Raw genomic sequence first — 26,666 nt, forward strand, 5'->3', positions numbered from 1 at the left:
GCACTTCCTATTACCTGCTTCCCATTGCCCTGACCCTCTTTCAAGTCAAATGGGAGGTCCACATTCCTTGCTGTGACATTCAACTTTTCAAAGTGTTAAAAAGAGATACTGACTCTAGTTCAAGTCAGACAATACTTCCACCATACTATTCAACGCACATTTAGACAAGCACAAGAATCCAGAGCAATCAAATCCCTTACAGTACCCCTTGTTGATGTGAGAGTGTATCTTCAATCAAATCCCTTACAGTACCCCTTGTTGATGTGAGAGTGTATCTTCAATCAAATCCCTTACAGTACCCCTTGTTGATGTGAGAGTGTATCTTCCCTAGAATATGTGGGAAGTCTGTGCCAAACATCACTTTACGCCCAAACATTTCCAATAGATGCCGACAGTAGGCTATAGCCTATAGGCTAGTGTGCTTACCATCTCTTTTTGCTGGGTGTAAGAAGATGAGTATTTGGTACAGCGGAGGTCAAATAGCATTAGGATTGTGAGGCACGTTACCCTGAAGAGAGACAGATAAGCTAAAGGAAACAGAAGGTGCGCTGTTCGGGGTATCTCGGGATCCGCCTTTATAGCTCGCTGTGGCACGCTTCCACAGACCCTACGAAGTATGGCCCGTCATATGCCGGTCTGTGAAGCCACTACTGGGTGGTTGGGGGATGCTGAAATGACCGACAGGGACCAATCAAGGCGCACGCCAGCGTAGGCGCGGTTCCAGCAACGGCGGCAAGGCAATCTAATCATACATTGGAGGCTGCCGGGGTTGGACATGACGGAACAGAAGGGATGGATGGGACGGCATTGTTTTTGTATTGACGTCGATGATGCTACTGAATCGGGTATTCACGTGTGAGAGAGAACCACTGGATAGATGACACCTGAGCATAGGCTGCGGGCAGGAAAAAGGCAACGTTATTGACCCGACAAAGACAGAACACTTTGCGGGATAAACCTACTATGCTCATTTTCTGCAATGTGGGATGTGAACGGCTGTATCTCCCCTGTAACTAGTGCATTCAGATGGCCTTATCCAGCAATGTAATATACTATATTTTTCAGTGCATTCAGGCAGCTTAGCGTTCATACCTCCAAATGCATTTCAGACTGTTTTCGACTGCTGGGGAATGAGTGGAATATGAAAAATGATTGGAGAAAACATGATGATGATGTGGGCTATTTTTGCAATAGGAATATTTTTTCTAAATTATCTTACACACACATTGCATGGCTTAATATCGTCCTTTAGGATTCATTTCAATAGGCAAACTTCCCAAACATGGAATCTTTACCCATGACACACAAAATGTCCATTGACCAATGAATCGAACTTCAAGGTGTGGTTGATGATTTGAAAACACTTTGCATAGTGCCAAGTGTTGCCATAAACCCATTCTCAATGCTGTCAGTCAGTGTAGTTCTACCCCGACAAGACAATTACCAACGTTTATAATATATTAGCCTAATATGATTGGCATTAGTATATATGTTTAGGGTTTATTTATGAAATACAAGACTAAACATAATGGAGAGTGCATAAGAAAATATTTACAAGAAAGTATGTTCCACTAGGGCAGGGCTCTCCAGCCCTGGTCAGGGATAACTAACTTCCTGTAGGTTTTTACTCCAAGCCTAATATACCACACCTGATTCTAATATGTAGCTGGTTGATAAACTGATTCAGGTTATTTACAAATTGGGGTGGAGCGAAAGCCTACAGGGCGGTAGCTCTCCAGGAATAGGGTTGGAGAAACCTGCCCTAGGGCCTATGCACGGAGGTAAGATCTTAATTGGCTGTCATTTGTTGCTGAAAATGACACTGCACTGCAGGAAATGCAGGTGAGCTTTGTGATTTACATAAATGAACTGAAAACCCGCACTCACACGCTGTTGTATTAACACTATTGCACTGTTCATGTAGTCTACTTTTGGCCGGCTAATAGCCTAACCACCAAAAAAAGAAACATTATGGACTAAACGTTCAAATCCTGTTGGTGTAGGATTATTTTGCTGTGAAAATATAGGTCAAATTAAGATCCTACACCTGTAAATGCTGCAGTGCAGGCTGGGCTGATCGTAATGTGTGCGAGCTGATTGTAATGATCTGAATGATCTGGGAGGAGTATATGATCTGTAGCTTTGATGGTGCTGCCACCCTGTGGATATGCAGCTGAAGGTCTTGTGGTTACCAGTTGACAGTCACATGCATTGGAAGTGATGTGTTTGGAATGAAACTCAGTTGTCGGTCAACTTAGCCTGGTCCCTGGTCCGTTTGTGCTTTTGTCTACTCCGCTGTCATTGTCAAGCCAAACATGTTAATTGACTACAGCTCAGTATTCAACACCACAGTGCCCTCCAAGCTAATCACTAAGCTAAGGCCCCTGGGACTGAACGCCTCCCTCTGCAACTGGATCCTGGACTTCATGATGGGCCGCTCTCAAGTGGTATGGGTAGGCAACAACACATCCGCCACGCTGACCCTAAACATGGGGCCTCTCAGGGGTGCGTGCCCCCTGTACTCCCTGTTGACCCACGACTGCATGGCAGCGCACGACTCCAACACCATCATTACGTTTGTTGACAGCACAGCGGTGGTAGGCAGTGTGGTGCCAGGACAAAAACCTTCCCGCAACGACAACAATATTAGCAGCCGATCGTGAATTACAGGAAACGGAGGGCCGAGAATGTCTCCATTCACATCGATGGGGCTATAGTGGAGCTTGTCGAGAGCTTCAAGTTCCTTGGTGTCTACATCACTTAGAATCTATCATGGTCCACACACACCAACATAGTCGTGAAGAGGGCATGACATGGCATATTTCCCCTCAAGAGGCTGAAAAGATTTGGCATGTTCCCTCAGATAGCTGCACCATTGGCATCTGCTTGGCATCCAATCATTACTCATTGTGTATTTATTATTAGGTTTTATTATTTTTCCATTATTGTTCTCTGCATTGTTGAAAAGGGCCCCCAAGTAAGCATTTCATGTGACAAATACAATTTAATTTGAGTTGGCAGGAGAGCAGAAACAGACTGGCACCCAGGCTAATGTAAACCCTCATGAGTAATTCATTTTTGTTTACTTTGGACAATTATTGTCCTCCATTGCGTTCAATGTGTTGCTTACAAGAAGAAGTGTGCCTTGACTTGCAGAAACTAGGCTTGCATGTACAAAATTTCTCCACAAGGTGACAACAATGTATTGTTTTAGAGCATGCACCTGTGATGGCCTTACCACAGACACAGAATAGCCATTCCATGGGAATCCCTTTATGACCTTTGTACTGTGACACACCTCACTCTCTGCACTGCACTGGCCCATCCACACAACATAGTTTATTTTCCAAGATATGAGTTATGGTTACCAATCAACAGGACTGTATACTGTCTAGTCATGGAACTGTTTCGATAAGGAAGCTACAGTGCCTTCAGGAGGTATTCATACCCATTGACTTATTCCAAATTTTGTTGTGCTCAAAGGGATATTTAATGTCTGCTTTTTTGTGTGCCCTTCTATGCGAGGCAAGGGAAAACCTCCCTGTTTTTTTTTTGTTCGAATCTGTGTTTGAAATTCACTGCTTGACTGAGGGACCTTACAGATAATTATATGTGTGGGGTATAAAGATGAGGCAGTCATTAAACAATTGTGCTAAACACTCTTATTGCACACAGAGTGAGTCCATGCAGCTGTGACTTCTTCAGAATTATTTTACTCCTGAACTTAGTTATGCTTACCATAACAAAGGGGTTGAATATTTATTGACTCAAGACATTTTGGTTTTTAATTTTTAATTCATTTGTTTAAAAAAAATTGAAAAACATAATTCCGCTTTAACATGATGACTTATTGTGTGTAGGCCAGTGACAAATCTACATTTCCTCCATTTTGTATTCATGCTGTAACACAACAAAATGTGTGTGATGGCCCCATGGACTCAGATGATTATTCTTTCTGAAGTAACTCAAGATATCTAGAAAGATGACGTTTATTTTTCTTAGTAATATGATATCATCATAGTCTTATAAAACACCCCTGATAAATGTATGGTCTTATGAGGAAAATGCATTGGTGCCAACCTCTCACTTATTTTCTGAGTGCTTAAATTGCATATCCAAAGAGATCAATCACCCCGATGAAGGCTTTAATACCAAAATGTTTTTTAAGTTAATAAAGAAGGACTTTATATTTAATTTAAATTGTCCAATTTTTGGAACATTCAGTTTATTCTTCAATTCATACACCTTGGTTGGACTGTGAGGTAGAGGCAGTATACTTTCCCCATTAATCCACAGACCGACTGATGAGAACATCTATTCTCAGAGCTGTGGGTGTCACACCTCTACCAGGCAATACCAATCTCTTTGGCTCCAAGTTGCTCTTCTTATCTGTTCAAGAGTCTACTGCCCTGCATTACACAACTAGTTGCTCACACTGTAAAAAGTCAAGGTAGTACATATGTGGTATCATAATTTGACCTATATTGTCACAGCAAAATAATCCTGCAGCAACAGGATTTTAAAATTTAGTCCATAATATTGCTTTATTGGTGGTTAAGTTAATATCTGGCCAAAATTGTAGGCTACTTTAGGTGCAGGAAAATTCTCAGCAACAAAAGTGTGATCAGATTAAGATCCTGCACCTGTAGACAGAACATTCTGGATATCTCCTTTGGGGAAAGTTCACAGACAATTCAGGCAATCAACACCTATCAGTATTTGGTGCTGACACAATGTTTTATTACCCCTGCATTGTACAGTCTACTTCAGCCCTGTGGTATCAAATAGGCTTTATTGGTGAACTGCCCAATAAATGTTGAGATCACCATTCAAGGCTGACAGCCTGTGCTGAGCTGGAACCTTTGGTCATTGCTACAGTAGGAATGGTGTAGACCTACACAGGAATCTACACTTATACATGTAGTGAGAAGTGCCATTTTAGTTTTCTGGTAAGATTTTACTTTAAGCTGACCTGTATAATGCATTGGGATGCTGTTATCTGCATTGTAAGACTTGTCATAAGCATGTATGATCCCCATAATGTCTTAAATATTACCTCCTAATGTGTTAAATAGCATCTATTTTCATATTTCTATCTTTGGGCAAGGTACAAATGGAAACTAAACCAGCAACCAGAGAGCTGATGGTAGGACCCTCATCCAAGATAGCCTACCAATCACTGCCATTGTGCCCTTGAGCAAGGCACCCTACACTTTATCCTGAAATATGTGTGTGGTTGGGTATTGTGACAGCAAAATTATATATTTCCATAGAAAAATATGCAGTAAAGTGTGTATATATTCTGTTTTATTATAAATTACCTATTTCGGTATATAATAAGACCATATGGGCTCATACAAATAACAAGTAATAAATCATATATCTTGATAAAGTGTAACCAACATATTTAGGTTAGGCTATTGTAGGAGAGAATTTGAAAACAATTCTAACAACTGAGCTTTTACTTTGTCCTGGCACACGAATAGTTAAAGTCCATGACTACACCAGTAGTGAATTTAACGCTGACGCCTCACACAATGAGGGGGATGCACATACTACTGGCGCCCCTAGAGAGTATTATAATTCGAGAGCCAGTCCTGGGCGCACACTACCTTTGGGCGTATTTTTGGGGTTGTACTTTAGATTTATTTACGGTAAAGTGGACCAGCGGTGGCCACTGTCACAATCAGGTTATCCACCAACTACAGGCTGGCATTGACAGACGGGACAAAATGTAAAATGGCTCACATGGTGACAAGTCCAGGACCGTGATCAGATCACCTCTGCAGTTTGAATTCAACAAGCATCCCAGGACAGGGGAAATGCCACAATGAGTATAGGCGAGCAGGTAGGCCTACCATCTCTCGAGGAATTTTGCGCTTTTCACTTGAAAATTTCCCTTCCATTTTACTAACGGAACAAACCCCACAATGGGACTGTGCTACAGCCTGCGTCTTAGTCTTGACGAATCCAGTGACACCGAGAAACCGGCGGACTGCTCTGTATCGTTACGCTCCAAGGACCTTGACCACGAGGATACAGAGGCATATAATGACATGACACTGCTCCGTGGTTGTTGGTGTCGCAGCGGGGGCCCTAGCAAAGGCAAGCCGAATGCACGAGATGCCGGTAGAGGGGACACGACTAAAGGCGTGCCCATACAGAATGGGGACAATGTTGGAGCTGACCGCAGCCAGCGGCAACATTTGCTGCAGAAGAAGCTCAGCAAACAGAAACAGAAAACCTTGGACAAAAAGTTATCGGAGGAGAAGGAGGTCAAAAAACAGGCGAAGAAAGTCAGTAAACATATTGACCGAACTCTGAAGGAGCAGAAACGGGAATACGAGCAGACGCATCGTCTGCTTTTACTCGGTACGTGTGTGAGATAGATGGCTGGTGCTAATACATTGACCAGCCCAGGCTATGTTATCCTTCTACAAACCAAATGAGATGTATGTCAGGTAATGAATAGGCTATAGGCTGACTTATTTAATCTATACACTAGCTTTATCAAAATAAATACATTAAATGGAATAGGCTATGTCCACCAGGTTCGAGAACCCCTCAACCTTGTATTCCCACGCTATGAAAATTAACGGACAGTGTAATCGACTGCGCACATTTTTTTTTCTGGGAAAATAAATATTCCATCCTATTTTAATTTGATGTATCAAAAGTAATAAAATACTTTTACCCCCCCACACCCAGAATTAGTTTTGTTGCCTCAGGGCAATGATGTGCCATAAGGGTACTAAAAAACAAAAAACATCTTGATATTTTAATATATAAATTCAAATTGGGCATAAACTAGTATTTCACTTCCTCTCAATCCTGATTCTGGGGCCCATTCTTCCTTGCTGCCACAGTAGACAAGCTCACTGTTCTTACTATCAGAGGATATGAGCCTCCTAACTGCTTGATTAGGGTCCTATCAACTATATAATGTCCCCGTGTCCACTGCCTGTGAATGTCAGTGGATATGTTGGCAAAAACATTGACCAAGGCCATCATTTTACATCAAATTGCTTTCAAATGGTATTTCATCGAGCATGATATTTCCCTGAAATGTAGCCTAACTGCACAATGTTGCTCTGAATATATATATATATATATATATGTGTGTATATATATATGTGTGTGTTCAAAACCTATCACATATGCTTCTTTAGAGGTTACTACACAACTTGACAATAGAAAATGTGTACTTCTCTATTTAAACATGTAAAATAATGAAATGTGTTGTACCCTTCACTCACACCATGCACTAACATCTGCTTTCCCTGAAAGAAGGTTCCTGCCCCAATCCATACATCATACCAACTTCTGCACCTCATTGGATTGTTTACAGACATGTCATCACATATTGTCATGTATAGGATTTTTTTAATATGGTGGGCGGGTGAGGGGGAAAAGGGTTTTCTGTTGCCTGAGGGCGATGATGTACAGTAGAGGGCTAATGCACGGCATACCTCCAACACGCGTCATGATGGTCCCTGAGGCCTATGGTCTAGTTCTCCTCTACCAATTAATTCAGCTGTAATATTTCATATATATTTGCATTAATGAATGGGCATTTTTCATTAGGCCTGACAATATAGCCTACCAGTGATTAATACAGTCACAGGGGTATGGACAGTAATGCATTGATAACAGAATATTAAGTAGGCTACTGGTTCTCATTCCAGGTTGAAGCATTATACGTGCAAAATGTCCTTGAAAATGCACTTGGACTATAGGACAACAGATAAGCGATGGGTTAATCATTATAGCACAATGCCGTACAAGACACACAGAAGATTTTAAAGGGACACTTCACCCCAAACCTTCAAATTATATTTTCAGTTACTAAAGGAAATTCTACCCTAGGCTAATGCATGTATGCTAACATATGTATTCCACATTTTGTTGTGTTACAGCCTGAATTCAAAATTGATTAAATATATTGTTTTCTCTCACCCATTTACAGAGTGCCTCATAATGTCAAAGTTAACACATGTTTTTAGACATTTTTGCAAATGTATTGAAAATTAAATACAGATATCTAATTTACATAATTATTCAAACCCCTGTGGCAATACTTTGTAGAAGGACCTTTGGCAGTGATTACAGCTTTGAGTCATCTTGGGTATGTCTATCAGCTTTGCACGTCTGGATTTGGGGATTTTCTCTTATTCTTCCTTGGAGATTTTCTCAAGCTCTGTTAAGTTAGATAGGGAGCAGTTGTGAACAGCAATCTTCAAGTCTTTCTACAGATTTTCAATGGGATTCAAATCTGGGCTTTGGCTGGGCCACTGAAGGACTTTCACATTCTTGTTCTGAAGCCATTCCAGCATTGATTTGACTCTATGCTTGGGGTCATTGTCCTGTTTGAATGTAAATCTTCACCCCCGTCTAAGGTTGTTTGTTCCCATCAAGGATTTGTGTGTATCTTGCGCCATTCATTGTTCCTTCTATCTTTACCAGTCTCCCAGTCCCTGCCACTGAAAAGTATCTCCATAGCATGATGCTGCCACCACCATGCTTCACGGTACGGATGGTGTTAGACAGGTGATGAGCTGTGTCTGGTTTTCTCCAGACAATGCTTTGCATTCATGCAAAGGGGCAACATTTTTGTCTCATCATAAGGCAAAAGATGATGTGGTCTGATCTCAAAATCTTTCACATGCCTTTTTGCAAACTCTAGGTGTGCTCTCATGCCTTTTTCTCAGGAGTGGATTCCGTTTGGCCACTGTCCCATGAAGTCCAGATTGGTTTAGTGCTATAGAGACTGTTGTCCTTCTGGTAGATTCTCCCATCTCAGCCAAGGAACTCTGTAGTTTTGCCAGAGAGGTCATTGGGTTCTTGGTCACCTCCCTGACCAAGGTTCTTCTTGCCCAGTTGCTCAGTTTGATCGGAAGGCCAGAGTCTGGGCAGTTCCATATTATTTCCATTTACCAATGATGGAGACTGTTCTCTTGGAAACTTTCAGCATTCTAGAGATTGGTTTATACCCTTTCCCAGATACACTGAGTGTACAAAACATTAAGTACACCCATTCTTCCATGATATAGACTGACCAGGTGAATCCAGGTGAAAGCTATGATCCCTTATTGATGTCACCTGTTAAATCAGTGTAGATGACAGGGAAGAGACAGGTTAAAGAAGGATTTTTAAGCCTTGAGACAATTGAGACATGGATTGTGTATGTATTCCATTGAGGGCGAATGGGCAAGACAAAAGATTTAAGTGCCTTTGAACGGGTTATGGTAGTAGGTGCCGGCACACTGGTTTGAGTGTGTCAAGAACTGCAACACTGCTGGGTTTTTCATGCTCAACAGTTTCCCATGTGTATCAAGAATGGTCCACCACCCAAAGGATGTCCAGCAAACAACAGATCAGTAGACAAAAACAGGTAATTGATGAAAGATGACAAAGGAGGCTGACACGAATTGTGCAAAGCAACAGACGGCTACAGTTAGTCAACTGACAGTCCAGTACAACATTGATGCCCAAAGACCCATAAAAGAATGCACAACCCGTCGTGCCTTGACACAAATGGGGTATGGCAGCCAACGACCTAAGAGTTCCACTTCTTGCAGAAAAATACAATAAACTGTGGTTATAGTGGGCTAATGATTGAAAACTCTGGACACTGGAGAATTGGAAAAACATTGCCTGGTCTGGTGAATCCTGGTTCCTGCTGTTACACGCTGATGGGAGAAAACCACATGAGTACATGCATCCATCATGCAGCGTGTCAACATTGAAGGCTTGTGATGGTGTGTTCAAATTGGAGCAACGTTTGAGTGCCACAGTATATCTGAACATCATTACCAATCAGGTGCATCCCATCATGACAGTATCCATTTGCAAATATATTTATTTCAGCAGAATAATGCCCCGTGCCACAAGACGAGGATTGTCCAGCAATGGTTCCACGAACATGACAGTAAATTCCGCTTACTGCAGTGGCCTTTCCAGTCACCAGGTCTCAGTCTAATTGAGTGTCTATGGGATGACATGGAACGAGCAATTTGGAGTAGAGATCCACTACCAGCCAACTTCGCACAACTGTGGGAAGAATCGGTGTCAACATGGACCAGTGTCCCTGTGGAACGCTTTCGACACCTTGTAGAGTCCATGCCCTGACGAATTGAGGCTGTGCTGAGGACAAAAGGAGGTACAACTCAATATTAGGAAGGTGCTCCTTATGTTTTTACTGTCAGTGTATATGCCTCATCACAGTTCTATCTCAGAGATCTACAGACAGTTCCTTGGACTTCATGGTATAGTTTCTGTTCTGAAATCAATCAATCAATCAAATGTATTTATAAAGCCCTTTTTTCTTCTTTTTTATTTTTTACATCAGCCGATGTCACAAAGTGCTGTACAGAAACCCAGCCTTAAACCCCAAACAGCTGGCAATGCAGATGCACTGTCAACTGTGGAACCTTATGTAGACAGGTGTGTTTCTTTCTAAATCGTGTCCAAAGAATTGAATTAGCCACAGGTTGATTCCAATCAAGTTGTAGCGACATCTCAAGGATGATCAAAGGAAATTGGATGCACCTGTGTGAATACTGTAAATGAGATATTTCTGTATTTCATTTCCAATAAATGTGCAAAAATTTCTAAAAATCAGCTTTCACTTTGTCATTATGGGGTATTGTGTGTATCTGGATTAGAAAAACAAATGTTAACCATTTTGAATTCAGGCTGAACACAACAAAATGTGGAATAAGTCAACGGGTATGAATACTTTCTGAAAGCACTACATGCTATCCTGAAGTTGTGGCTCACAGGCGTGAAGCACACCAATGGCAATATGCAGTCACTAGTCATTCGTTAGTGACAGTTATAGCCTACCTCACATCCCAATTCATCATGAAACCTCTGATATAACATGAGGTCTAACCAAGTCATAATGACAGCCCTTAGGTTACCTAGCCTGGCCCCAGATCTGTTTGTGATGTCTTGCCTTAGCGGGACAATTATCATATAGCTGTTGCAAGACTGCGGTAACAGATCTGGGACCAGGCTATGTGTAACCGTCACAGTGGTAGTATCTCAGCATTCCAAGAACTAGCTTATCAAAGACCAAGAAGCACACATCAAGAGCTGCTTAACTAGTCATAGCAGTAGGCTAGTGCATGTGACCTGCTAGTGTCCTGGAACATGGCAATCGGTCAGTCAGTCAGTTCCCCTTATGACCTCAGATGGAGTTTGGATTTTAAATTAGGGTAGCAATCTGTATTTACTGTTTTTGAATAAAAAAATAATTGAGAGCTGGCAGTGAATATCAGAAAATACATTGCTGACTAATAAACTCACATGGGCTATTGAGAAATGACCTATACTATATATCTGAAGCTTAGTTGGCAGTGCATGGTGCTTGTTATGCCAGGGTTGTGGGTTTAATTTGGGGTGGCAGGGTAGCCTAGTGGTTAGAGTGTTGGACTAGTAACCAGAAGGTTGCAAGTTCAAATCCCTGAGGTGACAAGATACAAATCTGTCATTCTGCCCCTGAATAGGCAGGCACTGTTCCTAGGCTGTCATTGAAAATAAGAATTGTTTCTTAACTCAATTGCCTAGTTGAATAAATAAAATCCTTGGACCACCCATATGTAAAATGTATGCTGTAAGTTGCTTTGGATAAAAGCATCTGCTAAATGGTTTATATTATTATATATGGTATATATTATACAGGAAAGTGGCTTCCATCTGGCCATAAAGGCCTGATTGGTGGAGTGACTTTTTCCACACAGACAGTTCCTTGGACTTCATGGTATAGTTTCTGTTCTGAAATCAATCAATCAATCACATTTTTCCAAATTTTACATCCTTTTATTTTACATCATAGCCTAGGGTTAGAGCGTTGGACTAGTAACTTAAAGGTTGCAAGTTCGAATCCCCCAGCTGACAAGGTACAAATCTGTTGTTCTGCTCCTGAACAGGCAGTTAACCCACTGTTCCTAGGCCGTCATTGAAAATAAGAATTTGTTCTTAACTGACTTGCCTAGTTAAATAAAGAAATAAAAAAATTCTAAAATGGATTAAATCATTTTTTTGGACACACCAGTCGACACACAATACCCCATAATGACAAAGTGAAAACAGGTTTTAGAAATGTTTCCAGATTTATTAAAAATAAACAAACACCTTATTTACATAAGTATTCAGACCCTTTGCTATGAGACTCAAAATTGAGCTCCGGTGCATCCTTGAGATGTTTCTACAACTTGATTGGAGTCCAGCTGTGGTAAATGCAATTGATTGGACATGATTTGGAAAGGCACGCACCTGTCTATATAAGGTCCCACATTTGACAGTGCATGTCAGAGCAAAAACCGAGCCATGAGGATGAAGGAATTGTCCGTAGAGCTCCGAGACAGGATTGTGTTGTGGCACAGATCTGGGGAAGGGTAGCAACATTTTTTTGCAGCAATGAAGGTCCCCAAGAACACAATGGCATCCATAATTCTTAAATGGAAGCAGTTTGGAACCACCAAGACTCTTCCTAGAGCTGGCCGCCGGGCCAAACTGTGCTATCGGGGGAGAAGATCCTTGGTCAGTTAGGTGACCAAGAACCTGATGGTCACTCTGACAGAGCTCCAGAGTTCCTAATGGAGAGATGGTTGTCCTTCTAGAAGTTTCTCCCATCTCTGGAGCACTCCACCAATCAGGCCTTTATGGTAGCATGGCCAGATGGAAGCCACTCCTCAGTAAAAGGCACATGACAGCCCGGTTGGAGTTTGCCAAAAGGCACCTAAATACTCAGATCATGAGAAACAAGATTCTCTGGTTTGATGAAACCAAGATTGAAATCTTTGGCCTGAATGCCAAGTGTCACGTCTGAAGGAAACCTCAGACCATCCCTATAATGAAGCATAGTCGTGACATCATTGTGTTGTGGGGATGTTTTTCAGCGGCAGGGACTGAGAGACTCGTCAGGATCAAGGGAAAGATGAATAGAGTAAAGTACAGAGAGATCCTTGATGAAAACCTGCTCCAGAGCACTCAGGACCTCAGACTGGGGTGAATGTTCACCTTCCAAAAGGACAACGACTCTAAGCACACAGCCAAGACAATGCAAGAGTGGCTTCGGGACAAGTCTCTGAATGACCCAGCCAGAGCCCGGACTTGAACCCAATCAAACATCTCTGGAGAGATGTGAAAATAGCTGTGCAACGACACTCCCCATCCAACCTGACAGAGCTTGAGAGGATCTGCAGAGAAGAATGGGAGAAACTCCCCAAATACAGGTGTGCCAAGCTTGTATCATACCCAACAAGACTCGAGGCTGTAATCGCTGCCAAAGGTGCTTCAACAAAGTACTGTGCAAAGGGTCTGAATGCTTATGTAAATGTAATATTTCAGTTTTTTACTTTTTAATACATTTGCAAAAATGTCTAAACCTTTTTTTGCTTTGTCATTATGAGGTATTGTGTTTAGATTGATGAGGAAAAAAACAAGTTAATACATTTTAGACAGGCTGTAACGTAACAAAATGTGGAAAAAGTCAAGGGGTGAGTACTTTCCGAATGCGTGTGTGTGTGTTTAATTTTTATATATATATATATATATATATTGTAGTTCATTTCTTTATACAGTGCAGGCTGTAGCATTTTATTGCTGAGACTATAAGGACACTAGAAATGACACCATTCCTCTGCTTTTTATGCAGAATGGAAGTCGAAGGAAGTTGACATAACTTCAGCTGGGTTTATATGACTGGCGCCTAGCAACCACGGGTGTCAGGACGTTAAGCATATGGAATTTAACGTTGAGAGTTGTCGGAGTTCTTGTGTGGCTCAATTGGCAGAGCATGGCTTGCAACACCAAGGTTGTGGGTTCGATTCCCATGGGGGACCAGTACAAATTTAAATGTATCCACTCACTACTGTTAGTTGCTCTGGATACATGACCCTTTCCACACTACTGAGCTAACCCAAACAGAGTTGTACTGCGCTAGCCTGGTTACTCATCCACCATATTGCTGGAACTGTGGTGAGAAGGGAAATGTGAAAAGAAAATATCAGATTTGTGGTTTGTCTCGTAATAGTTAGAAAATGGTACATACATGAGACCTGTTGGTACTCATCTCTGGGTTGCCTGTGTGCATCTAACCCAATTTCTCACCCCACATGTTCTTTCAGGTGGGGGAACAAGGCCACAAATGCAGCCTCTAGGAAAACTGACTGAAATGTTTAACACTTCATGTTATCCTTTATTTGAACAGCTAGCAATTTTATCCTATGTGGGTAAGTGACATTAACTATTAGTGTATGTTACACATTATCTCCCACTCTCTCTCTCTGTCTTTCTCGCACACACACACACACACATCACCCTGTCCCCATTCTACTACTCTGAAAAACTCTATGATTGTGTATTTAGGCATTACAGATGTAGGATCTTAATTTGATCACTATTTTGTTGCTGAGATTGCAGGAAATGCAAACTTGTAGTGTATTAGAGGTTTAAAAATCCTTCTAAAGTTAGTCATTTCCACTTTTAAATGTCAGACTTGATTTTGCCATAGTGAAACATTTATCAAACCCTACAAAAATGTCCATGAATTATAATCCACATAATAATTTACAATTCCCGTTGCTGCAGGATTATTTTCCTGCTGTAGCAAACTGGCTCAAATTAAGATCCAACATATGTACCCTTCACTGCATACAGTACACTTGTCCTGGCGGGTATGTATCAAAGTTTTACAAATATTGCTACTTTACCTTGCTACTGCTAGCATACTTTACTGCTGGCATGCAGGTCTGTCTGTAACCAAATAAGGTCTGAAATTATTACGATTAGCCCTATTCTTTCCTTGACTAAGAACTCCAAACTCTCATTTTGTAATGCACGTGTCATTCTTATGATATTGTGTTTATTGAGAGTGGGGGCCATCCTTGTGTCATGATACCATATATAAACTCAAGTGGGAATAGTCCAAAGTCTGTGCTATTTTTGCTGCCGGCCCATCCCATAAACCCTTCCCCACCTTGCTTTCTCAGTCTCATGACCTGAACATAGCTGCCACGTTTTCAGCTATTGTAATCTTTCATATCTGGGATGACCAATGGCCAATGATAAGAGATTGAGGGGAAAGGCTTGGCCTCAGAGCGCCATAGTGCATGTTCATTGATCATTCATACAATACATTTTCCTTCGTTATCAATATGGAGTTTGAGTTCAAGTGTGTGTGTGTGTGTGTGTGTGTGTGTGTGTGTGTGTGTGTGTGTGTGTGTGTGCAGTGTGTGTGGTGGAAGATGTTTGTGAGACAACAAAGGGAAGAGTAAATGCGTCTGAGTGCAGTTTAACATGTCTGTGCAGTGTAACACATCTGTCTGCAGTGTAACACGTCTCTGTGCAGTGTAACACGTATGTGTACAGGGTAACACGTCTCTGTGCTTCGTAACACGTCTGTCTGCAGTGTAACACGTCTGTGTGCAGTGTAACACGTCTGTGTGCAGTGTAACACGTCTGTGTGCAGTGTAACACGTCTGTGTGCAGTGTAACACGTCTGTGTGCAGTGTAACACGTCTGTCTGCAGTGTAACACGTATGTGTGCAGTGTAACACGTCTGTCTGCAGTGTAACACGTCTGTCTGCAGTGTAACACGTCTGTCTGCAGTGTAACACGTCTCTGTGCAGTGTAACACGTCTCTGTGCAGTGTAACACGTCTGTGTGCAGTGTAACACGTCTGTGTGCAGTGTAACACGTCTGTGTGCAGTGTAACACGTCTGTCTGCAGTGTAACACGTCTGTGTGCAGTGTAACACGTCTGTGTGCAGTGTAACACGTCTGTCTGCAGTGTAACACGTATGTGTACAGGGTAACACGTCTCTGTGCTCCGTAACACGTCTGTGTGCAGTGTAACACGTCTGTCTGCGCAGTGTAACACGTCTGTCTGCGCAGTGTAACACGTCTGTCTGCGCAGTGTAACACGTCTGTCTGCGCAGTGTAACACGTCTGTCTGCGCAGTGTAACACGTCTCTGTCTGCGCAGTGTAACACGTCTCTGTCTGCAGTGTAACAGGTATGTGTACAGTGTAACACGTATGTGTACAAGGTAACACGTCTCTGTGCTGTGTAACACGTCTGTGTGCTGTGTCTGTCTGCAGTGTAACATGTCTATCTGCATGCATGTGTTTTTCTGCACGCTAAGGGGCAGGTTGGCTCTGTTATCATTCCATATCAGAGCTGCAGAGAGAGACGCTCTCTGGGGGGGCTATTTTTAGCCCAGATGGAATCTGGGTTACGGAATTTCAAGATATGGAACAGAGATGCTCTCAAGCAGGTTCAGGTTCCATCCAAATATGCAAATGTTCGGAGATCAGTTGGGAAAGATCCTATCCCCTCAAGTAGCTGTGATTTACCTGAATGGATATAGCAGCCATCTTTTGAAAAAGTAACATTAAAGTCATATACATTCAACCTTCTAAGTGAGAAAGTAATCAACAATTGAGAGCTCTTAACAACACCACATTGTCAGGGCTAGGCTAGCTAATCAGTTCCGTGTTTCCCAGCGTCACTTAATTGCAATATTCATTAAGGATAGTTCTGAGCTAAGAACTTGCCATGTGAAAAGGCAAAATATGTCTCCAAACGGTTTTATCTATTGTTCATGCCTTCTCTGTTTGTTTGGTAATAGGAAAAATAGCACTGTCATTTTATTTAAATTTTTATCGGCATGTACTGCTGGTCTGGTCATTGGAACAAAAGCCTCCTTCTCACTACTGACTTCTTCTAACGTCCTTTAATGTTCTTTGACGTCAACGTCCCTAATCAGTTTTCACCCTCAGTCACTAGACCAGTAGAACTGACCTCTGGGATCCAAAAATGTTCTAAGATCATTTAGTCAGCTATTTAGGCTAATTATCAAGGCTGACAGACATGCACACAGTTAAATGTTATTCTCTGTCTATATATTGAAACGTCTGCTGGTTACACTTAAGTGGAAATCTAAGTCACAAGGGTTACATATAGCTGTCCCTTACAGAAAAACTTGTTTTCACATTTTTATTTAGAACAATTCACATGTTTATACATGTCGCTTCATGTTATCACATTTTGCTTTACATGTTGTCACATTGTGATCACATGAAAGTGTGTTTTTGGAACACTTCACATGTGTTCATGTGAAATTCATGTGTTGTTCCGTAAGGGGTGCTTATGTCAACTGACTTTACTCGTGACATAAAATAGCACCGAGGTAAGCAAATTGGCTATCATTAAACCTTGGGATTAGTTCTGTTTGCAAGCTGACAGCAATCCAGCAGACAGATATATTTATGACATCCGTCACATAATTACTATGTCAGTGATATGTAGCCCATCCTATGAAGGGTTCAAGTTAAGGTGACTTAATTCTGGGTGGATGTTTTTGTAAAGTTATGTCTTCCCTGGAAATGGTTTCACTTTCTCAGTCCTGTGCCGCTCTTGTCAGACAGACAGTGGTGGTGAACCTACCATCCAACCCACCAACCAGCAGCTATGACCTCATCTTGACCTCATCAGACCTCTCTTACACCTCCCGTTCTCTGGGGAGAAAATGTGCATCCTGTTTTTTTTTTACTCTCGCTTTCTAAATTGGGCCCCACGTCCTACGGAAACTAGCCCGGGGCTGTCCAGCGGGGTTGAAAGTTCACCCCGAACCAAAACAAATCAAAAGATCACGCACCAGGAATGTGTGACAAAGGACAGTAATATCCCAAATTCACTCATTTGGCCACCAGCCTGCTGACAGACTGCCCTACTATAAAAAAGGAATGATTGTCTTAGATGCACTCTCAACTCAGTTGACCGAAAGTAGTTGCTTTTGCAATTTGCAAGTTTATCTGGTCAATACTAACCTGCAGATCTCCTCGGTCATGTTCAGTAGGGCACACCATAGCAAAGCGTTTTGAAAACCGAAAACAAAAATTACTGTTTGTTATTGGACAAGTCCAGGTAGTCCCTCCCCTTGTCAAGCTGTTTTATTCCATTTAGTGCCTAATGAACATGACCCTGCACTGGGCCTTTGGGAATGCCATGTTATGACTACGGAGAGCTTTTAGAAAGCTAGCTACCATTCCAGGTATCCTCTTAATCTCTAACCTTCTCTGTGTACTCACTGGAAAGAGAAACTAGAATACCAGGTTTCCAGCTTTAGGTATGACCTGAGCTATATACTAACTTATCATACACAAGCTATTTTTATCCAGGCAACAGGGTACAAGGAGGAAGGGTGAAAGTCATACAGTCATAGCTTTCTAGTAAAGGATGCATGTATTCTTGACCATTCCTTTGTTGTACATGCATATTGTCATCAAGCACGCACACACACACACACACACACACACACACACACACACACACACACACACACACACACACACACTGAAGTGTATAGTATTAATCTAAACCACAAGAGGGAGACAAAAGGCAATGTAAGACGATAGTCAATGGGCTGCTCTACGTTGACACTATAGAGAGAATTAGATAAGATGATGGTGATCATTTCTAGTGACTTTAAAAATATGTTTGTTACTTAACTCCTTGTGCCAAACAGGGAAAGAACTTTGGCTCTGTAGTTCACATAGTTGTGACTGGGAGCGATGCAAACAGGTGACAAAAACCAAAACAAGTGAAAGCAAAGATTGTCTTAACTCCCCATGGCATTGTAGGGAGACATACAGTAAATTACTAATTTCTGAATAGTAGAGCGGTAGGTTAGCCTCGTACGAACCATCCTGATCTTGTGAGTTTACATTCTGTAACAGAGCGTAAGCTCATGAGATCAGGATGGTTTGAACGAGGCTAGAGGTAGGTAGAGCTGACACTCTCAACCAACACACAACATTAACAGTTAGTAAGCTCCGCGGGCTAAATTTGCATCCAGAGGAGCCACACACTGGCCAACTCGACCTATAACATCACATTTGCATCTTGTTTTCATATTTTTTTTGTACTGGAAAATCTTTCCATTGTTCTGGAGGCTGCTAATGTTCTAAACAGTGACACATCACGACAGATAACCATCACATATGGCCCCTCAGTTGCCAGTTTGCCTCACACTACTTTTGATATAATCCATGTTTTGATATGTCTGATTGATTGATTTCAAAACATTAAAAAAATAAATCGTTCAATTGATGCAATTAATTCTAGTCCTTCCGAGTCTGGTTTGCCACTGAAATGGTCAAACACATCTACCTCACTTACTTTAGATCACAAAGTACTACTTTAGTCATTGTATCTGTCATCTTTGAATTAGTTGACTACATCTTATTGGGGTTTGAAAGGACTTCATTAATGATTCATTTTCCCAACAATGCTTTACTTTGTGGATGGCTTTTATTGGTTGTCAGGTCATGTTCGTCCACACTAACCTTAAAATGACCCAGACACCACCTCCATCCTATCATATTGGGAGATTGTCTTTGGCTCTCGCTCACTACATGGATATACTCTCCACTGTTGATGGGAGCACTGCCCAGTTGTGCTGCTAGAACATGGATGCTGATATGCAAACACATGAACTCGTTTGCATATATTCCATTGCATTTGCATTGTGACTTTTTTTTCTCAAAGCTTGAGGTGATGTTATATTCACACCTTTTTGGATTCTCTACTAAACTCAGCAAAAAAAGAAACATCCCTTTTTTAGGACCCTGTCTTTCAAAGATAATTTGTAAAAATCCAAATAACTTCACAGATCTTCATTGTAAATGTTTTAAACACTGTTTCCCATGCTTGTTCAATGAACCATAAACAATTAATGAACATGCACATGTGGAAAGGTCATTAAGACACTAACAGCTTACATAGGGTATGCAATTAAGGTCACAGTTATGAACACTTAGGACTCTAAAGAGGCCTTTCTACTGACTCTGAAAAACACCAAAAGAAAGATGCCAAGGATCCATGTTCATCTGCGTGAACGTGCCTTAGGCATGATGCAAGGAGGCATGAAGACTGCAGATGTGGCCAGGGCAATAAATTGCAATGTCCGTATTGTGAGACACCTAAGACAGCGCTACATGGAGACATTACGAACAGCTGATCGTCCTCGCAGTGGCAGACCATGGGTAACAACATCTGCACAGGATCGGTACATCCGAACATCACACCTGCGGGACAGGTACAGGATGGCAACAACAACTGCCTGAGTTACATCAGGAACGCACAATCCCTCCATTAGTGCTCAGACTGTCCGCGATAGGCTGAGAGAGGCTGGTCCTCGCAGTGGCAGACCATGGGTAACATCTGCACAGGATCGGTACATCCGAACATCACACCTGCGGGACAGGTACAGGATGGCAACAACAACTGCCTGAGTTACATCAGGAACGCACAATCCCTCCATTAGTGCTCAGACTGTCCGCAATAGGCTGAGAGAGGCTGGACTGAGGGCTTGTAGGCCTGTTGTAAGGCAGGTCCTCACCAGACATCACCGGCAACAACGTCGCCTAGGGGCACAAACCCACCGGCGCTGGACCACAGGACTGGCAAAAAGTGCTCTTCACTGACGAGTCGCAGTTTTGTCTCACCAGGGGTGATGGTCAGATTCACGTTTATCGTCGAAGGAGTGAGTGTTACACAGAGGCCTGTACTCTGGAGCGGGATCGATTTGGAGGTGGAGGGTCCGTCATGGTCTGGGGCGGTGTGTCACAGCATCATTGTTGTCATTGCAGGTAATGCAATGACAACAACCCTCAACCCTGTGCGTTACAGGGAAGACATCCACTTCCCTCATGTGGTACCCTTCTTGTAGGCTCATCCTGACATGACCCTCCAGCATGACAATGCCACCAGCCAGACTGCTCGTTCTGTGTGTGATTTCCTGCAAGACAGGAATGTCAGTGTTCTGCCAGGGCCAGTGAAAAGCACGGATCTCAATCCCATTGAGCACGTCTGGGACCTGCTGGTTCGGGGAGTGAGGGGTAGGGCCATTCCCCCCAGTCCGGGAACTTGCAGGTGCCTTAGTGGAAGAGTGGGGTAACATCTCACAGCAAGAACAGGCAAATCTGGTGCAGTCCATGAGGAGGAGATGCACTGCAGTACTTAATGCAGCTGGTGGCCACACCAGATACTTACTGTTACTTTTGATTTGGACGCCCCCTTGTTCAGAGACACATGATTCCATTTCTGTTTGTCACATGTCTGTGGAACTTGTTCAGTTCATGTCTCAGTTGTTGAACCTTATGTTCATATTTACACATGTTAAGTTTGCTGAAAATAAAAGTAGTTGACAGTGAGAGGACGTTTATTTTTTTTGCTGAGTTTATTATTGTAGTGTGTCATTTTGTATTGCTACAGATGAAAGAGAACCTACTAGGCTATAGAGTAGGCCTATGTCAAGTTAATAGGCTACTTCAGGAGAAATTTGAATAGCAGCAAACTACTTGTTTCATTATCTTTTGTATCAAGTTTAACAGTGTTATTATTTGGTTTTGTAATATGATCCATATGGTTTGTGTGATTATACGCTGGTGCGCGGCCATGATTGTCTACGGTCGCGCTCTCTGGTTAACCTCCATTTACCGGTGTTTGCAAGCACCTGTGAAATGATTTACGCGCGCAATGTGGATTGGGAAATGATTTGTGTAGGAAACGTGATTAAAGTGTTTGTCTGGATCAAACATATACCCGTTTTTGGAAACAATTGTACTATATTATTCAACAATTATTTTACACTGAACAGCATATTGAAACTAAACTTTTCGGCGCACATTTTATTAGATAAACGCAGCCTAATCTTTTTGTTTGTTGTACATGTGAAATTAAGAAATGTTGTTTTAAACTGGGTATTCAAACAGTGGTAAGGTGGCGCGCGCTCTGTGAGGTGTTTCTCTTTCGGTGCAGTGTGACTTCCTGGTGCTACAGAGAGAGGCAGTGCTGAGTTAAAGGGACCGAAACACAAACAGAATTTTTAGACCGGAAAAATAGAGAGTGGGAAGCAGGAGCGAGAGAGAAGAGCAGTTGGCTGGCTTCCAGATTCAGCCCCGCTCCACTCTTTGCATATTTATGAAGTCAATGTATCTTTTTGTTCTATTTATGATGCACATATTTATTAGAATCGACTGAATCCACTGGGTTGGGTTTGACAAGGGGTTAAAACGAAATTGTAACGGGGAAGATTTTTTTCTGAGCGACGGAGAAGTGGCGCACGGATTTTTCGCCCTATTTCTTCTCCTTTTATATTGAAAGTAGGAATTGCATTAGCTGTTATTTTATACTTTCTTTTTACGAGAAGAGCTCAGCGGAAGATGGGGTGTTTGGGCAACAGCAAGACTGAAGATCAACGCATCGATGAAAAGGCACAAAGAGAAGCGAATAAAAAAATCGAGAAACAATTACAAAAGGAAAGACAAGCATATAAAGCCACACATCGACTGCTTTTATTGGGTAAGGTCCAGAAGGTGGATATGATAACGGATAGGTATCATGTATGTTTTCAGATTCGCCCCCAGCCCACATATGTTGACAGGTCTCGCAGGCGAGCGCTGACTGAATCGTCAGATGGATTGTACAATTGGCATGGATTTTAAACACCAGCATATGCGGCACCCAAGTACATTCTTATATTTTAGCGATGGCTCCATTTCCTTATGCTTCATCTGTGTTTTATTTCGAAGGGGCCGGAGAGTCTGGGAAAAGTACGATTGTCAAGCAGATGCGGATTCTGCACGTCAATGGCTTTAATGCGGAGTAAGTACCCGTTATTTCATTTATTTTAAATTATTTACGTGCAAAATGGGACGTATTCCTGTTCTATTTTGATAGTGTTGAGTATTAAAATATATTTTCTTGTTGTCATTTTGATTTGTTTGATGTAGGATAAGAAAAGAACCGAGGGTTGGGTAGACGTTTCTTTGCTCTGTAGCACTGCAGTGTCCATCGGGCCCAATGGTTTAACAACAGCATGGCAACAAGCCTGCTATGTCCAACTGATTTCAAATAGCTGTCACAGTGATAAAGACGACATAGTAGCAGATTTAGGCCTACTTGTGGTCGAGATTATGTGTGTCAAAACACTGACAGATACATGTTACGCTGTATTTCCAGTTGCTATTGCATTATAATGTGGACCGAACAAACAGTCTAAACTGAATTCATGTGTTTAAAAAAAAACTGTTCTGCGACAGTAATATGTGTGTGCAGTGGTATTTTAAAACGGTGCTAAAACGATGTATCTTTATATGTATGTGTCAATGTATCCCACTGGGCACAGGCGTCAATTCAAGGTCTATTCCACGTTGGCTCAACGTAATTTCATTGAAATGACGTGGGAACAATGTTGATTCAACCAGTGTGTGCCCAGTGGGATCTTTCTATGGTTTATGATATCCTACTATATTCAATCTAGACTTGGTTACATTGTAGTTTGATTTGGTTACATTGTGCACTGTAATATATGCTTCTGTATAGACTGTAGTGTACTGAATACGTATTTTAGGAAATGAATGAATGATACCCAATCCTAAACTGTCCTCAATATTTATATATTTAATAATACATTTGATATTATTTGAGGAAATGGACCAAGTAAATATAGGCTATGCTTAATTTCTGTCCACCTTTAGTTCTAAATGAGACTCATCTCGTTGAATATTGTTCTAGCATAGGCTTGCCTAATGTAATAGCTTAAAGTAAACTTTCAAATAACATTTTAGCACAATACATCCTTACTGTTAATTTACAAATAGTCAGTATTACTAAATAGGCTATTAGGCCTATGATGGTTTGCATTAGTGGTGATATGAGACAACCTTTCCTTTCTGTGGGGCAGCATAAAGATTCATTTAATGAATGCAATTATAATTTTTAAGGTATTTTAATTCATGTTTAACAGGCCCATTTGTATATGTTTCCCCATCCAGAGAAAAGAAACAGAAAGTCCTGGATATTCGGAAAAATGTGAAGGATGCCATTGTGGTAAGTTGATGATGTGCTGAGATTTGTATGATAGAATATGGTCACACCCTATGAGATTGTTTCCTGCAATCCCATTTTACTGATTAGACTGGCTTATCCCACATTTATCCAGCTTAATGTCTAATGTTTTTGTTTTTATCTGCTTTTTAGACGGTAGTTTCGGCGATGAGCACGTTAATACCTCCAGTTCCAATAGGCAACCCATCGAACGAGTCCAGAATTGACTACATCAAAAGTATAGCACCTCTATCGGACTTCGACTACACAGAGGTAAGGGCGACTGACCGAACACTGTCATTAATGCTTTATAGTCTTTGAAGCTGATTTCTGTCTTTGTCACTCTACAGCCTGTTAGTTATGCCCTGAGAAGCAACTTTAAGGCATTGATCAGGCCTGCTATTGATAGACTATCCAACTGATTGAATTTACTCATTCAGTGGACACTCTAATACAAACGTTTTCCAAGTTTATTTATAGTCAAGTTGTTCAATGTGAAGTCTAAATGCTGATGCCAAATATACAGTCACCATGAAAAAGTGGTTATGTAGGCCTATACTCCAAGAGCAGTCATCTAAATTAGCCACATTCACTAGTGTCCTTTGTTAACGCTGTAATCAGACTAGTTTAGTAGGCCTGGTGGATGGACATTTTTGCCAATGGGGAGGAGTCATTTGCTTCAGACAATCAACCACAGCACTATTTGCAATTACTTCCTTGAGGAAACAACGAGAAGCGAGTTATTCAAGTTTGTTCAGAGAAGTGTTCAGATCCTACTCACAAAGGATCAGATTCCAGTCAAAACTACAAACTTCTGAGCCATAAGCTACATGATTTGGTCATTTTATAAATGTATGAACCATTGCAGGGTTTAATCATTTAAAAAAAAAAAGGTTCTGCAAATGCCCAGTAGTAGGCTACGGTGGATACCTTGGATGTTTTCTTTACTTTGGATTTGAATGAAAGGGCCTGATGTGGGCAAATAGATGACATCACTCCTGGTGTTTGCTTTCAATGATATCTCCCAGCTATGAATTGAATTGTTGTATGAACTTAACAGTACTTTGTATGAGTACCCAAGAAAATAGATAGACCTGTATTTGACTCCCTGGAAATATATATTTTAGAAGATGCTGTTATCCAGAGCGATGAGGGGTTATGTACATTACTCAAGGGCACATGGAGGGGGTAAAAATCACCTTGTCAGCTCTGGGATTCAAACCAGCAACCTATCAGTTACTGGTCCAATATTCTTAACCACAAGTCTACCTGCTGCCTTATACACAGTATATAGCCTATAACGTAGGGCCCAGGGGTTTTGTTTGATCATGTCACATGACCTTGAGCTTACCCTTATCTTTAAAGCTTTTTCATCCAACTGTCCACTATTGCTTTCATTAAAAAAACATGTCGCTCTGGATAAGAGCATCTGCTAAATGTAAATGTTATTTTGTGGTAATTCTCATTTCTGGAAAGGCTTGAAATAAATAACAACGGGTAACATGACATGATTGAACTAAAACAAGAGTTACTATTGGCTGTGATATTTGTTGTTACGTCCTCCCATTGGAATGTCCACAAAATAGGACATGTCCAAAAGTTTGCTCCAATCAGTAATCTTGTTTTTTCAGACAGTGAGTAAGGGGAGGCTGGCCCAGTGTGCAATCTGGGCACATCTGTTGGACTAGATAAATACTAATCAACTGTTACATGATGAGTCTGCTTCCTAGAAAAAGCTTTTAGTAACCTAATTTGCCTTTTTTGAAGGAGGGGTGAGTTTGGGGGAGCGCATCGTTAGACATTTAAATTAAAGCGTCCCTTCTTCCTCACAAGGAATTGTTTGATGCCTTCTCTGCGTTCACTGGGTCAAGGCAGACAAAGCATTGGTCTGTTGGTGCTGAGGTGTTACGAAAGAATCCAAACAGTAGTTTCTTTTAGTGTTTTAGATTCCCTGTGTTAGTTCTGAGATGTTGCAGACGACATGAAACGGATGACGAGAGTATGGTTCTGCTCCAGGATGTGTTGATGCTGAGTTATTTAATGCTTTTAACTGTGTACTGTACGAGCCCTGATGAAGGCCGTTGTGAATTTGACATTGGCTTGCTAATGATAAGCACTGGTTGTGATTGGCCGACAAACTTGAAATATGGGACTTTCAAAAGTCTATTTGACCCCAAGATGAGGATATTTGTTAAGAGCTTACGTTTCCTCTGTTTAGTGTTTTCTATTTGTTTTTTATAACGGGACGTTGTAAGAAGAGGGGGTACATCTAGTTTATTGCATTGTGTCTCAAACATGTCCACGTTGTTCAAGTCAGACATTTTGAGTTGGATCGGATATTTCAACCGAGTGGTTTTGCTTTGGCGTTCAAACTAAAGCTGATTAGAACGCCATTTCAGTCCTATTCTCTCATGTTGCCCAGTTGTTGGAGGTGTCGGTCCGTCCGTCTGTGTATTTATACTAGTGGAGATGCATACTCTATACTAGTCTGTCAAAACATGGACAGTAGAAACAGTAGATGTTTTGGCTGCAACACACAGGCTTCATTAATTAGGCCTATTATGTAATGGCGCATCGATTTCTCTTAGTAAACATGCTGGCTAGAGGCTGAAACAAAGAGAGGCCCTCCCAGCAACCAAACGACTTAATAATTTCCCTCTAAAGCAGGTCTGTGTTTTATGCCTGGCCTCCCATGTCACATGTACGGCCCTGTTTCTGCTGGGACTCAAAACCTCCTTTGTCTACCACAGCAGAGATTCAAAAT

General features: G+C 41.6%; 1 protein-coding gene across 2 annotated transcripts in view; it reads left to right on the forward strand.

The window, feature by feature from the left end:
* Window positions 1-5,564: 5,564 nt before the first annotated feature.
* Window positions 5,565-26,666, forward strand: part of gnal (guanine nucleotide binding protein (G protein), alpha activating activity polypeptide, olfactory type) — a 61,659-nt gene continuing 40,557 nt past the window's right edge. The window contains exons 1-4 of one of the 2 annotated variants that reach the window (XM_024392677.2): window positions 5,565-6,372; window positions 22,606-22,678; window positions 23,851-23,905; window positions 24,056-24,175. In XM_024392677.2, the coding sequence (XP_024248445.1) occupies window positions 5,931-6,372; window positions 22,606-22,678; window positions 23,851-23,905; window positions 24,056-24,175 (690 nt within the window). In that variant the 5' untranslated portion in view covers window positions 5,565-5,930. Of the gene's footprint in view, window positions 6,373-21,878; window positions 22,376-22,605; window positions 22,679-23,850; window positions 23,906-24,055; window positions 24,176-26,666 lie in introns of those variants that run through there. The other variant, XM_024392678.2, reaches the window with a different exon arrangement.

Source organism: Oncorhynchus tshawytscha, linkage group LG29 (assembly GCF_018296145.1).
Source record: "Oncorhynchus tshawytscha isolate Ot180627B linkage group LG29, Otsh_v2.0, whole genome shotgun sequence".
NCBI lineage: Eukaryota > Metazoa > Chordata > Actinopteri > Salmoniformes > Salmonidae > Oncorhynchus > Oncorhynchus tshawytscha.